This window comes from Amblyomma americanum, chromosome 2, assembly GCF_052857255.1.
Source record: "Amblyomma americanum isolate KBUSLIRL-KWMA chromosome 2, ASM5285725v1, whole genome shotgun sequence".
Classification (NCBI taxonomy): Eukaryota; Metazoa; Arthropoda; class Arachnida; order Ixodida; family Ixodidae; genus Amblyomma; species Amblyomma americanum.
Window position 1 is genome coordinate 105,015,454 of NC_135498.1, and position 15,519 is coordinate 105,030,972.

The following is a 15,519-nucleotide window of genomic DNA, read 5'->3' on the forward strand; positions in this document are numbered from 1 at the left end:
TTCAATAACTTCCATCTGCGGCGCGAAGACACAGGCAGGGAATTCTAGGATTCATGCAATTCTGCTTTCGCACGTGTACAGAATTTAGGCAAAATTATCTGTCATTTTTTCCCCGCTGACCACGTGCCGCTGATCGAATCAGAACCTGCGACTTATTCTCGCTTGAAGCTATAGCTGCGTGTCGCGTAGGTCGAACGGTCGGCGCTGTTGCTTTGGAGGTTGGAGATTTCACAGGTACCCGCGTGCGCACTCGTCTGCTGGTTCGCCCAGGATGGTGTTCAGCCGCAAGACCGTGGAGCGGATCGTCAACTCGGGCTGTTCGTGCCCCTCGGACGACTCGCCGGACGACATGATCCTGGGCGTGTGCCTCCAGAGACTGGGCATCCCCACCACGCACTCTCCACTCTTCCACCAGGTACGACATGTGCACAGCAGTGCTTGGAGCACGGGACATGTGCATGGTTACATGCAGCGGTGACACGGCACTTCTTGAAATAAGTAAGGTCGCCACCGACCAGGCTTGGCCATTTTCGGGCCGTTGTGATCGTCTTTGCGAAATATGACAGTGACATATCCACCTCAAGAGAGAAGCGGCTAATGCCCCTCGGAGGAGGAGGTCCTCTGGCCAATGGCGTCGGCCCTCCGCCATGGCATCGTGGTCAACCGCCTTGCGCCTGTTAGCGGCCGTGGCATGTGCAAGGCGGCTGACTCGAACGTCATGGCAGAGGGTTCATTGACCGGAGGGTTTCATTTGACGGACATTTGCATCTAGCTCTCTTCATTTGTACGCGACTATCTGCATTCTACAAAAAGAGGCGGAAATTAAAACAAAAGTTCGCCCGCATTTCCTCTCGACGCAGTCAATCTCCTCGTTGATGGCGAAACTTGCGGATCAGCGGCACGATCAAGGACGAGAGCATTTCACTGGTCGATCACACTGAATGACGGCTGACGTGCTTCCCTGGCGTCTGGCCGCATGCATTCTGCGGTCGCGCTCTTTCTTTGCAACACAGCACCGGCGTAAGCGACGGAGACGTAGAAGAAGCAGCAGACAGGTCAATCGCTGCCCGACTGCACTTGTCGTGCCACGTTCCACGCCGTATAGTGTACCCGGCTGGGGATCTGAAGGTAGCTTTTTCGAATTCTGCTCAGTGCCGCTATTCCAGCGATTGTCCTGTCTGCTCGTTCTCCTGCGTGTCTGTCTGCCCTTTGCGCTGGCCTAATATTCCAAAATATGAATTGTCGTACTATATAGCCTACCTCTCTGCTTAAATCTTTAAGAATCAGACACTGTACCTTCTCTTGTTCTCTCTATATAGCTTCAACTCTACTACAGGAATTTGTGTGCTGTAGTATACAGTGTGAATATTTATTTCTGTGTGTTATAGCGCGCGGTCCGCTATTATCATCCGCCGCTTCCAGTAATCGACTGGCTTCTGAGCTGTTGCAAATGGGTTGCAAGCCCCAAGGGTAGCGTTGGCCTGGCGGCCTGGGGCAAAGCTGGAAACATCCGAAGGTCCCGGCAAAAGAAGAGTCGACTGGCAACAGAACAACTTGTTTATTCTGGCATCGCCAAAAGAGCAGCCGGTCAGGGCGACCACGTTACTCGAAGGAAGGAATCGAAGTCTCTCGTTGGCGTCCGGGGCAGCTCGCTTTATACCCACGGAGTCGAGGGCAAGAGGGAACGGCTTGGGAAGAGTCATCCGATACGGCGACGCTTGAACATGTTCAGGCGTGACGGGCGCGTCCGCCAGGCCGGCGCCGGTCAGACCTCCTCGCCTCCCAGTTGAGGAGCTCCTCTCCCCGGCTGCCGCGCTTTGACAAGCGTGGGCAAAACATGCACACACACACACACGCACGCACGACGACACGTGGCACTGAAACATGCCTGGACGCGCTTGGCGGGAGGCGTTGCGGCCGCGATGAACGAAGCCGCGGCGTCCGTTGCATCCGCGCCGGCTATACCGCGCGTCGTAGGTAGGCGAGACGTAACAGACCGCCCCGCCGGGAGAAGGAGATCCCGATGGTCAGGGGACTGCATCCGCTGTCCAGAGGGATGTCGCTCGATGATGCTCGTGAACGAAACCGATCGTCCCTCGACGTTGCTTGAGCGCAGCGCACAGAGAAGGCCTCGTTCTCGGGTTCAGGATCACATAGGACACTGTAAAGTCACTTCGGGAGAGTTGCCATTTTTGTGCTCGTTCCCAGCAAGCGTTAGAACTACGCCGAAACGCAACCGCTCAGTCAGCAAGCACGAGACAACCCTCACTAAGCTCTGCCAGGCTCTTTCCCCTTTTATACTACTGCCTAGTTCCTTACAGTAGTCAAGCAGCACTCAGAACGCGTCCACAAATTGGAAAATTGCACTAGAAAGCACATAATCACTTTGAAACACTAAACAAAAGCAATATGTTAAAAATCCTGCCTCAGGAAGAAAACATCAGTAACCAACAACTTTGAGGCGGATTCCTACGTTAGGGGCTTCGACTTAAGCCATCGGCGTTACCGTTGAGACTCCCCTTTTTGTAACGCACCTCAAAGGAATATTGTTGCAAAGCGAGGCTCCAGCGCAGGAGGCGGCCATTTTTGGGAGAGATGTTCTGCAGCCATTGGAGAGGGCAGTGATCCGTCTCAATGATAAACCTCGAGCCGGCTAGGTAGCATGACAATTTCTGAACGGCCCACACGAGACACGCACACTCTTTCTCGGTGGCGCTGTACGCCTGCTCACGACAGGTCAGCTTACGACTAGCATACAGGACGGGGTGTTCCACTTCTCCATTGTCCCTTTGGCACAGTACAACGCCCATGCCTCGCTCACTAGCATCGCACTGAACAACGAACCCTTTGGTATAGTCTGGCGATCGTAGCACAGGCTGGCTTGTTAGGGCGCTCTTTAGGGCGCTAAAAGCTCTCTCCTTTGTCTCGCTCCAGACGACTGTTTGGGGCTCTGTTTTTCTTAGAGCATCCGTCAGGGGAGCCGCGATATCGGAGTACCTGGGGATGTACCTCTGATAGTAGCCGGCGACACCCAAGAACGACCGAATATCGGTCTTCGTGCGCGGTTGCGGGAAGTCTCGCACAGCGGCCACCTTTATTTCAGAGGGGCGGCGACGACCCTGTCCAATCACGTGACCGAGGTAGACAACCTCGGCCTGTGCTAATTGGCACTTGGGAGCCTTGACTGTCAAGCCCGCTTCGCGCAGGCGGGTTAGCACTGCCCGCAAGTGTGCCATATGCTCAGACCAGGATGCGGAGAATATCGCTACGTCGTCTAAATACGGTAAAGCAAATTCTTCCTGTCCCCGCAACACTTTGTCCATGAGGCTTGAAAAGCAGTATGGCGCGTCCTTCAAACCAAAACTCAAAACTTTAGGACGGAATGTTCCCATTGGTGAAATGAACGCCGCATACCTACTAGCCTCTTCTGTAAGTGGAACCTGCCAATAACCCCTGACAAGATCTAGGGTGGAAATAAACTGAGCGCTACTAACTTTCTCAAGGCGCTCCTCGATGTTAGGGATCGGATAAATTTGATCCTTAGTGATGGAATTAAGCCTGCGGTAGTCGACGCAAGGACGAGGTTCCTTGCCCGGTACCTCAACTAAAATCAAGGGGGAGGTATAATCACTCTCACCCGCCTCAATAACACCGAGCCGTAGCATTTTCTTTACCTCAGCCTCCATAATATCGCGCTGGCGGGGTGACACCCGGTACGCCTTGGATCGTACTGGCTCTGGGGAGGTAAGTTCTATATCATGAGTAAGGACAGAAGTCCTACCAGGCCTCTCAGAGAACTGACCTTGAAACTCTTGTAAGAGTTGGTGTAGTTCGGTTTTCTGCTCAGGCGACAGCGGTGCTTTACTGAGTAAGTCACTAATGTCCTGATCAGTGTCTTCCCTGTTCGTCACTGAGCCTAGTCCCGGAAGCTCGACCGGAAGCTCTTCGGGAACGTTTACCATCATACACACCACTGCTTCCCGTTGTCTATAGGGTTTGAGCAGATTACAGTGGTAAACTTGCTGTGCTTTCCGCTTTCCTGGCAGACTCACCACGTAGTTAACATCCGACAGTTTTTGAACAATCCGTGCTGGGCCCTCCCACTGCACGTCGAGTTTGTTTTTTAGCGATGTGCGCAATACCATTACCTCATCGCCCACCTCAAAACGACGGGCCCTGGCTGTCCGATCATAATAAACCTTGGCCCTCTGCTGGGCCTTTGCCATTGCTTCACCTGACAACTCCTGTGCCCTTCTTAAGCGTTCGAGGAGACTAAGCACGTACTCGACCACGACTGGGTCGTCGCCCCTGCCTTCCCACGAGTCTCGAAGCATGCGAAGCGGAGACCGCAGCGAGCGACCGTACACCCGCTCAGCTGGCGAAAACCCCGTAGCCGCATGCGGCGCGGTCCTTAATGCAAACATCACCCCAGGCAGACACAGCTCCCAATCACTTTGTTGCTCAAAACACAATGCTCTCAACACGCGCTTCATGACGGAGTGGAGCTTCTCAACGGAATTCGACTGTGGGTGGTACACTGAGCTGTGTAACAGCTTTACCCCACACCTTTCGAGAAAGGCTGTCGTCAAAGCGCTGGTAAACACTGTGCCCTGATCTGACTGGATTTCCGCAGGAAAACCAACTCGCGCAAATATGGACAGTAGTGCATTGACTATCTCAACTGAGCTGAGTTCTTTAAGCGGCACTGCTTCAGGGAACTTTGTCGCTGGGCAGATCACAGTCAAAATGTGTCTGTACCCCGTGGCTGTTACCGGCAGAGGTCCCACTGTATCAATAACGAGCCGTCTAAAAGGCTCCGTAATGATAGGTACCAACTTCAACGGCGCCCTCGATTTGTCCCCTGGTTTGCCAACCCGCTGACAGGTGTCACATGTCCTCACAAAGTGTTCTACGTCACGAAAACACCCTGGCCAATAGTACTCTTGCAAGAGACGGTCCTTAGTCTTCTTAACTCCTAGGTGACCGGACCACGAACCGCCATGCGACAAGCGCAACAGATCCTGACGGTAGCACTGAGGCACGATCAGCTGATCGAACTCGACTCCTCTGCGGTCTAGATACTTCCGGTACAGGACCCCACCTCTTTCCACAAAACGAACATTTTTCTTGGCGATACCTTCTTTGACATTGCAGCGCATGTTTTCTAGGCTGCCATCCTTTTTTTGCTCTGCTATCAAAGCCGACCGGCTGACTTTTAGCACCCTATTAAGTCCATCGGACGTAGGCGCGATGAGCAAATCTGCAGATAGCTCTTCTAACTTTCCCGTGTCGGGCGTTTCCTCTCCAGTACCTGGTGCCTTAAGCGCTACAGGCTCAATTTTATTCAGTTCGGACGTGCTCTGAATATCAGCTTGCTGCGCCTCCGACCCTTTCTCATTGTTCGACAACGTCGGCCCCGCAACTACCGCCTTTGCAGCGAGCTCCCGAACTCTCGATCTGGTTAAGGCCTGAACGCTAGCCTCACCAAACAAAAGACCCTTCTCGCGCAGGAGGTGATCGGACCGGTTCGAAAATAGGTACGGGTACTGGGGGGGCAGCATAGATGACACTGCTGCCTCCGTCTCAATTGCTCCGAAAGGTCCTTCAATGAGCACTTTTGCTACGGGCAGACACACGCTGTGAGCTTCCACGGCTTGCTTGATCCATGCGCACTCGCCCGTGAACATATCGGGTTCTACGTAAGAGGGGTGAACTACATCCATTGTAGCTGCGGAATCACGAAGCACTCGGCACTCTTTCCCGTTCACGAGGAAGTCTCGCATGTAAGGCTCGAGAAGCTTCATGTTCTCGTCAGTGCTGCATAATGACAAAAAAACGACTTTTGTTTTTGTTTCTGGACACTGCGCCGAAAAGTGACCCGGCTTCTGGCACGTATAACACACGCGCGCTTGCCTCGCCTCGAACCGCTTTCTGCGTTCGGCTTCGGCTGCCGCCGTCTCCTTACGTTCGGTCGGACTGCTTTCACTCGCATCCGCACTACGTGTGTCCCCCCTTGCTCTCATGGGTGTGAACTTCGGCCTCTCAGACTTGGAGCCAAATTCACCCTTTTGACCGTCCTTAGCTCCGCGAGCCCGACGCGTCACAAACTCCTCGGCTAGCTCGGCGGCTTTAGCCACTGTACTAACGTCTGGCCTATCCAAGACCCAGTACCGCACGTTCTCAGGTAACCGACTATAAAACTGTTCCAGCCCGAAACACTGCAGAATTTTCTCGTGGTCACCAAACGCTTTCTCTTCTTTGAGCCACTCCTGCATGTTTGACATAAGCCTGTAGGCAAACTCTGTATATGACTCATTTCTGCCTTTTTCATTTTCCCGAAACTTCCGACGGAACGCCTCCGCTGACAGCCTGTACTTTTTTAGCAGACTTGATTTCACTTGGTCGAAATCCTCTGCCTCCTCTCTCTTCAAGCGAGCGACTACGTCGGCCGCCTCGCCGGGTAACAAAGTGAGCAAGCGCTGTGGCCACGTTTCCCGAGAGAACCCCTGCTTCTCGCACGTTCGCTCAAAGTTAACCAGGAACAAACCAATGTCCTCTCCAAGCTTAAACGGCCGCATCAGGTCAGTCATTTTGAACGATACCCGTTCTCCTGCACCGTGTGCCTGACTTCCATTACGAGCGCGTTCCATCTCTACCTCGAGACGCTTCATTTCCAAAGCGTGTTGACGGTCGCGCTCGTCTTTCTCTTTTTCTTTTTGTTCTTTACGTTCGCGCTCGTCTTTCTCTTTTTGTTCTTTACGTTCGCGCTCCTCTTTTTCTTTTTGCTCCCTCTCCTCAATGGTCTCAAGGCATTCCGACAGCTCGTCATCATCAGCCTCCAACTCAAGAATAGCCCTTAGCAGTTCTGGTTTTCTGAGTTTGTCTGAGACATCCAGACCCAACTCTCTTGCAAGCTCCAGCAATTTCGGTTTGCGCAACGACTTCAAATCCATGGCTGCTCCGAATGCTGCTTTCTCTACTGCCTACTATTGTCTTGCCGCAAACTAACCCGGCAGCAACGACAACACAATTACCAGCTCTGTTTCTGACACTAACAAAAGCCTGGCAAAACTCAGAAGAAAGTCCCGCACTCACCAAACCTCGCAGCCAAGAATTCAGCGCAGTCGTTCCGCTGCAGGCAACCAGTCATCACACAGGGCTCGTTGCACTGCTCCCGGATGGTCGTTGAGCTGCTCAGCATACAGTTGAACGCATATCTTCGCTGCTGGCCTCCGTTGTCGGGATCCCACCGCTGGCAACCAGTTGTTGCAAATGGGTTGCAAGCCCCAAGGGTAGCGTTGGCCTGGCGGCCTGGGGCAAAGCTGGAAACATCCGAAGGTCCCGGCAAAAGAAGAGTCGACTGGCAACAGAACAACTTGTTTATTCTGGCATCGCCAGAAGAGCAGCCGGTCAGGGCGACCACGTTACTCGAAGGAAGGAATCGAAGTCTCTCGTTGGCGTCCGGGGCAGCTCGCTTTATACCCACGGAGTCGAGGGCAAGAGGGAACGGCTTGGGAAGAGTCATCCGATACGGCGACGCTTGAACATGTTCAGGCGTGACGGGCGCGTCCGCCAGGCCGGCGCCGGTCAGACCTCCTCGCCTCCCAGTTGAGGAGCTCCTCTCCCCGGCTGCCGCGCTTTGACAAGCGTGGGCAAAACATGCACACACACACACACGCACGCACGACGACACGTGGCACTGAAACATGCCTGGACGCGCTTGGCGGGAGGCGTTGCGGCCGCGATGAACGAAGCCGCGGCGTCCGTTGCATCCGCGCCGGCTATACCGCGCGTCGTAGGTAGGCGAGACGTAACAGAGCACACCTGCCGTGTAACAGACGGGGCGCGTGACGTAATCTGGTGCAGCTTTGCGCCTCCCTCTTGAGGGAAGGAGAAAGTGAAATTTTGCTTTCAGAGGCTAGTCGATTTGACCCGAAGTGGCACACAAAACATGAATTCAAAAAGTTTTTTCTCTGAGGGGATTGGCGAAATTGCTCGATTGCAGCGGCTGTCATTGCGCGATCGATGTCTGCTCACTGGAAATTTAAATACAGCGAATTTAGGGCTGCTCAGCCAGGAACTAGTCTACAAGTGTCCCCACTTTGAGTCTCCGCAGTAAATGAAAGACATGCACCCAGGAGACCGTAGTTGGTGTCTCCACAGAGTATTCTTGTGTAATTACGTAACCTGTAAGTTGCACGTATATATTATAAAGAGGAAGATGATTGACAGCTGCAGCGGCGGAGCCTACACTCGGCGCGAAGCGTAAAACCGCAAACCGGCGTCGTCACTTTTCGCAGCTGGCAGCAGTTGCTCGCTCAGAACAGATACAGCTGTCCTTTCTTACTATCGCTCCCCCGTTTTTCTCCGTCTCCCTGCCATTTTATTCCCGCCGGTCGCAGCTCAGGTGTTTCAGGTTCCGATTGCAGATGCCTTAGCTAGCAACACCTTTTCCTTCCAGTGCTATTTTTATCAATAAATAGCCACTAACAACAACCACAACGCCAGTATCAACAAGGGCGATAGCATTGGTGCCCTCCGCAGAAACCTTGGATCATATTGGACAGAGAAAGGCAAGTCCTTGAACTTGTCGACGAACACGCAGTTCCTAGCTGCCTCCAGAGCTGCGGTCACTATAGTTTTCCGATGGCGGGGTGGGATGACGGCGCAGCGAGGAAAGCGAGCGGCGGCTAACAGACGGGCTCGGCGGTCTCGGAAGGCGAAGTATACGGCGAAAAGGCTGCGGAGGGGCGTACAGGCTCGAGGGTCGGAATCGGCAGCAGTGACCATGACTCGGCGGCGGCAGTGACGTGGCCGGCAATGCCGCATGCAGGCATAACTAATGGGGAGGCTGTCCGGTGTCCGCCACTGCTGGAAACGTTGAGATGGTGGTCAGGCAGCAGGAAATGGTGTCCACCGCGGTGGTGGTCCTTGGCGGGGTTGCATGCCTGACGGCTTCAGCGTAGGTAAGCAGCGCTGCAACGGGATGCTGGAAACAAACCGACGGCAGGGCCTCGGACACTTGCTCCCAGATGACGTGCTGGAGTGTCGAGCCAGGTTAGATGTGCTCTGGAAAGCGGAAAGAAGCGACAGCTGCCAGGCAACCTCCTCGCGGACAAGCTGCTTTATCTGGAGCAGGAGCGAGCTGCGCCCTGGCGAAGCTGGAGTTTCACTACTCAGTTACAGAAAAAGAGTACTTGGCTATCGTTTGGGCGATCGGGAAACTTCGGCCTTACGTATACGGCTGACCTTTCGATGTCATCAAAGACCACTATTCCAGATGTTGGCTGTCCTTCCCTACCTTTCTTGCTGTCCCCTCACCTCTTTCGTTTCACTTTTTCATACTGCCTGCTATCCTCTATTTCCGCTGCCCCAGCTCAGGTGCCACCGCCAGTGATGGGAGATGCCGGGGTTAGCAAACACCTTTTAACTTCCATTTTTATTATTATTTTTAATAAACACTTACTACTACATACTTCCCCCTAAAAATACCTAAATTGGCCGCCTCGCTCGCTGAACCTTACTCCTTCAAGAGTATGACATACGCTCTGGCAGGAAGCATCACGACGCCGACCCATTGTTTCGCTCACCTCTGGCCACTGAATGCGCTGCCTCTTCCCCCATCGACTGCGGCCACTTGTCCTTGAACGATATGGCCACCAAGTAGCCCAACCTGTACCACCTCTCTTGTCAACTTTCTTTCCAACTCTTCGGTCGTTTCGGTCGCGCGCGCAGTGCGCCGTCAGGCTGCCCACTTCACATTTCCTGATGGGCTCTTTTACCGAGGAAACTGCCTCCCTGACGGCCGCAAATGGCACTTCGTGATCTCCGGACATTAGAGATCTACAGCTAAGCGCGGTCCGGTACCGTGATCCGCTCCCGCACAGCGCCACTGCGCGTGCGCAGGACACCCTGAGGGTGCCAGATATATAGCGCCACGTGCCCGTCATCTGCGTGCGCGCCTGCCGCGTCGAGACGAATCAACGCGTACTCAGTGGTACCCGCCGAAGCAGATCACGGTAGCGGACCGCGGATCACGGCATGCTTTAACTCTCTATTTATACGCTCGGAAATATGCGCTGCATTTCGTTATGGCCCGCAAGCCGGCCACTCCGGTGCCTTCAAGACCTAAATCCGCCCTCGCCTCCGCTATTACTAGTGCGCGCGGTATGTACAGCCGTCTGCACGCTTAACACGAACGCTCGAGCGCGTGTCTTCCACTGACATTAGCGCCGCTGGGCGTCGTCCACTTCGGCTGAGACAATATTAGGGTGGAAGTAGGGCACCAGCTCTCCGCAACAGCCACAAACACACCGTGCGGCATGGTCTCGGACTCAGCGCCCGGCTCTCAGGGGCTGTAATATCAGTGCAGGTCGGCGGCGGTACACCTAAGTTCGCAAGTTCGTCCGTTCCTGCCCCAACTGTCAACGCCGCTGCAGCTGCCGATCATCTTATGTTGTGGGGCTGTGAGTGGGGGGAAAATACGTTCTCCCCGCTAAACCACGGCTGACAGTTCAAAACCGCCGACCCCACCCCGTGATCGCGAGCGCACGCCGACCACGACGGGCCTATAGCTCTGAGGGAAACAAAGGAACGACACTCCGGCTGACACAAACAAGGCATTCATTGCTGCAACAATAACGCCACCTAGCAACAAAATACGCTAAGGAATCGAGGAATTCCGTTTCACCAGCAAGGTTACGAGCGAATGTTCGCCCGCGCTAGGGCAGGGGAGAAACTCCGAGGGCGGACGGGACAAGCTCGTAGGAAAATGTTCCCAATTAAGGGGCCTCGGCCCTCTGGCGGAGAGCGGAGCGCTGCGCCGGGACTTCTGCGCACGTCGAGTTCCCGAGCCGAAGAGAGAGTTGCCTCCTGCGCGCGCGCAGCAATCACGCCGACTGTGGCCTCCCTTGTTAAGGTAGCTAGGGAGCATATACCGCGCGAAAGCAAACCAAAGAGGACGGAGCGGGGCGAGTAAAAACTTGTGCCGACGTTTGAGACAATTTATTGGCGTTCCGACAGTGGAACGTCCTTCGTCAGAATATCGGAATCGAAGTGGAAGGCACTGTGTATGTAGATAGGAGCGCAACAGCCTAAAGGAAAATGTCACACAGAAAAGTAAAAGTAGAAACGCGTCAGGCACATGGCTACAGGGCGACATGTGGATCACAGTAGCAGACAGAATAGCTAATGAGGGAGTAATTGCCCATTGGCACTCGCCCAAGCGCAGCCACATGGCTATAAAGGAAAGCTATACAGCTGCCACAGAACTTCATGGTTAATAAAAATTCGTCGTGGTCCGGGAATCGAACCCGCGACCACCGCGATACCAGAGCAGTCGCTCTGCCAACTAAGTTAACCGGGACGGCTGGCATATGGAAGGGCGAGAGCGAATTGATCAATAAATCGAAGCGGGAACAGTGTAGATTTTTAAGAAGGGAGTAGTTACTCATTGGCACCCACCCGAGCGCAGCCATGTCTACAAAGTAATGCTGTACAGCTTCCACAGAAACTTCGTAGTTAAAGAAAAATTCGTTGAACAGGCGGCTGTACTGCGGCGTATGACGAAACGAGGCGGCGAAACGGTTGATAACACGCACGTGCGCACTAAATGCTTGCCGTTTGTAGCCTATTTCGCCGCTCCGCCTGGACCGGACCAGATTTGGAGGTCGTCATCGTGTCGGGCACGCTCACTTATGGTTGCACGCTCAGTTATGATTGGTCCAAATCGGCTGAGGTCAAATTTAGAGACTGCCATCGTATCGAGCACATTGAAATTAGCCTGAAAATATATTTTGGTCCAAATCAATGAAGGTGACGTTTCGGGGGTGGGATGGGCAACATTTCGGAAACGACTTGGGCCTAATTTGGAGACACCATCGCATTGGCCATAGTCAAAATATGCTTGTCATCTTACTTAAAGCTGTTGCTATGAAATCGCTAAGTGCGAAGGTAACTTCAATGTCATATACGGACACCGGACTGAAACTCAAGTTTTGCCTTGAACAGATACTGCAGAGTAGGCCACACGACTCTCAGCAGTACTGAACCCATTTTACGCGCCTAGCACACTCCTTCAATTGTTGATGATGAAATCGGGGTTTCTTGATGACCCGGTGGTTCTATAACTCGCAAACATTCACGTTACTCGAGGAAAGGAGAAGGTTAACTATTTATTTAGAACATAAATAAAACAAGAAAAAACAAAGCAAGGAGAAAACTGTTTACAACATGACTAAATCGTTGATCAGACGAATTCAGCCCTCGTTCAACCCAGCGCGCTTGTTTTTAAACCCTCTGTCTCCGCCCTTAGCGGCGACAGCAACCAATAAGATTACAAGCGACACACCTCACCAATCAGTGGCTAGGGAAAGGAAAATACGGTTTCCGCCAACTAATCACAGATTGGGGAAAGAGTGCTGATTGTTTTTTTAAACATTTGGGAAAGGAGAGGTTGCAATCAAATACACAAACAGCACAAACGCGACCACCCTCTCCCACGGCACAGCGGTTACCACTTCCTTAAAATATGTTTTCTCTTTCGCACACGCGACAAACATATGCCGACGAGACGATCACTAAAGTTGTTCACAGAACACACTGAAGGAGGAGAAGACAGTCGTTACGGTGGGTTTCCGGTCACTCGGCTAATACTCGGCCGTATCTCGTGCATTCCCGAAGCCTCGGAGGCCGGGACGGGACGGGTCCCTTTGTTGGCGACTTCCGACCCCACTGAAGCGGCCTTCCTTGCGAACACAAGACCAACGAGTTCGCGGAAAGGTCAGCGAACTCCACAAACGTGGTTACATTTAGTTGGACACCTGTTCTATTTACATGGAGAGAGAGAGAGAAACGTAGGGCAAAAATTCATACCTTTACTCAACAAGACATTGGCTAGTTCGAGCACATACAGTAAATATACAACTGTAAAATACAAGCATTTGCGATAGACATGGTTGTACACACAGATGAATATCAGAATAAAATGCATTAAAACAGACAGGAATGTCAGCAAAACGATCTGGTATGGAATGTTACAAGCATGACGGATTTATCCCTTTCAGGCACTCATTGAGTTCTGCTATCAAGAAAAATCTGAAAATTTGCATGTGTGTTAGCCGATACTGGTAAAATATTCTCCAAACTGTTTTGCTAGCCCAATTCTCGAACGTTAGTATAAAGGCCAATCTAGCAACCCCTGGCAAATCATTCCTGTATTGATAACAGAGTTCATTACCCCCTACGTACGTTCGATTTCGTTCATATTGGCCAGAATAATGTGACTGCCGTGCGCGCGGCGCTTTAATAGTAGCTTGCTGTATTCGTATAAGTATGTTTTGGTGCTGTACACGTGGTGTTTCGCTGTAAAAACTGTGGAGTTGCGCAAACTTACTCAACTAACTTCAAACTTTTGCCACCGCTTGCGAGATCGCATTGTTTTTGTTGTTTTTTTTTTGCGATAACAGTCAAGCAAAGCAACGCAAGCAGACGACAGACGACTTTCACTGCACCTTCGGCATCTCCTTCGGACCCCGCCGCCGCCGCCGCTGTTTTTTTCCACGCGGGAGAGAAAAAAAAAAAAAAAGGCATTGGGCGTAAAGTCACGTGGGAGGAGCGAGCGCCCGCCCTAACTGGTTTGCCGGTGTCCGGCGCCTCTTTCGATTAGAGCACCGCGCCGCTCCGTTGCTGACGCAGTTTTCGGCTCCGTCGCCGCCGCGCCGTAGAGGAGGCCGGCTCTGAGAATGTGGCTTTACACTGCTCAAGCAATGTCTGAACGTACGCCTAGGCTCTTCAGCCCAAATCTGGGAGCATGCGCGTTGCGGCCGACCTTTTATATTCAAGAGTCGGTATAGTTAACTATGCTGTCAGCATTCGTGCGGATGAACGAAAAAAACTTTGCAGCGAACGCATTTCGATAACGAGCTCGGAAGGATCGCCGAGCAGGGTCCTCGCCGCTGTTCCACCCATTCATGCAGTTCTTCAAGTAAAGCACGAAGTCGTCCAAAATTATTTGGCGTCGATAGCAGTTTCAAACCTGCTGTTTAACACGTCGCGGCAGCGAACGATCGCGCAACACCTGCATTACGGCCGCCGCAGCTCAGCGATTAGACAGGCCCCCATCATGTGGCGCAATCTGTCCGCGTTCGAGAGAAGCGCAAGGAGCAGCGAACAAGATCTGGTCGCGCCGCCGGGCGCAGTGTCAGCACCTAAATGTATTCTTACGCCGTGGTCCCTATGATGTAAGGACCGCAGGCACAGAGCGTGCCCCCGTGCGCAGGTTTGCAACGCCTGCGTGTTCTTTTAACAGGGGCCCATATCGGCAGACATTTGCTCTATCTGGGACTCAGTGCTATAGCTCAAATGTGCTTCGAGACCTTCGTGTCGCCTTCGTACTAAGCGAGCGTCAAAGTTGCCTTGGCGATCTGTAGTTTTCAAATGCTTCGGCATAGAAATACGATATGGTTGTCTGAGCGAGTTGCCGCGGGACAGTATACTAACCCAGTAAAACCGTTTTGCTTCACAGGCAAGGCCAGAAGACTACAGTCGGCAGCTGCTGTCCCACCAGAGGCCTATCTCATTCCACAAGTTTTGGATGATGGACCCCATTGCCAACTACAGGAAGTGGCTTGCCGACAGTCCACGAAGTGCTACTACACGTGATGAACTTTGAACCATTTCAACACTTTTGTTCAGAAATTATGCTTCGGACTTATGGCAACACCTTCGCTTTGTCACCTCAACATGTGCCACAATTCCTGAAAACAGTCATGTACGAGTATTTTCTAGCGCAAAACATGTCAGGTTAATTTTTTTCCACTGCTGTGTGAGACAGCTCAGGCGGCCATTGAACCAAACATTACTGGCCAGTGCCCTAACCATACAGGTATGTACTAAGGAAGCATTTGAAACTGAATCAAGTTGTATAACTTGAAATATATTCCACTTTTGCATACCTAGTGTTGCAGTTTTCGAGCCCTCCTCTACGGCCTCTTTCTTCTATCACTCCCTCCTTTATCCCTTCCTTTACAGCGCAGTTCAGGTGTGGGCCAGATATTGCGTGAGACAGATGTGAGACAGATATTGTGTCATTTCCTTTCCCCAAAATCCAATTTAAAAAATAGTTAATAATAATAATAATTGGTTTTTGGGGGAAAGGAAATGGTGCAGTATCTGTCTCATATATCACTGGACACCTGGACCGCGCCGTAAGGGAAGGGTAAAGGAGGGAGTGAAAGAAGAAAGGAAGAGAGAGGTGCCGTAGTGGAGGGCTCCGGAATAATTTCGACCACCTGGGGATCTTTAACATGCACTGACATCGCACAGCACACCGGCGCCTTAGCGTTTTTCCTCCATAAAAACGCAGCCGCCGCGGTTGGGTTCGAACTAAAAAATAGTTGATAATTGGTTTTTTTGGGGAAAGGAAGTGGCGCAGTATCTGTCTCATATATCGTTGGACACCTGAACTGCGCCGTAAGGGAAGGGATAAAGGAGGGAGTGAAAGAAGAAAGGAATAAATAG

The 15,519-nt window shown here is 52.4% G+C and overlaps 1 protein-coding gene across 1 annotated transcript in view; it reads left to right on the plus strand.

The window, feature by feature from the left end:
- The window catches only part of LOC144121719 (beta-1,3-glucosyltransferase), a 50,340-nt gene extending 35,364 nt beyond the window's left edge, over positions 1 to 14,976 (plus strand). Inside the window, exon 12 of the mRNA XM_077655077.1 lies at positions 14,525 to 14,976. Within this exon, the coding sequence (XP_077511203.1) occupies positions 14,525 to 14,671 (147 nt within the window). The 3' untranslated portion in view covers positions 14,672 to 14,976. The remainder of the gene's footprint in view (positions 1 to 14,524) is intronic.
- The last annotated feature ends 543 nt before the right edge of the window (positions 14,977 to 15,519 follow it).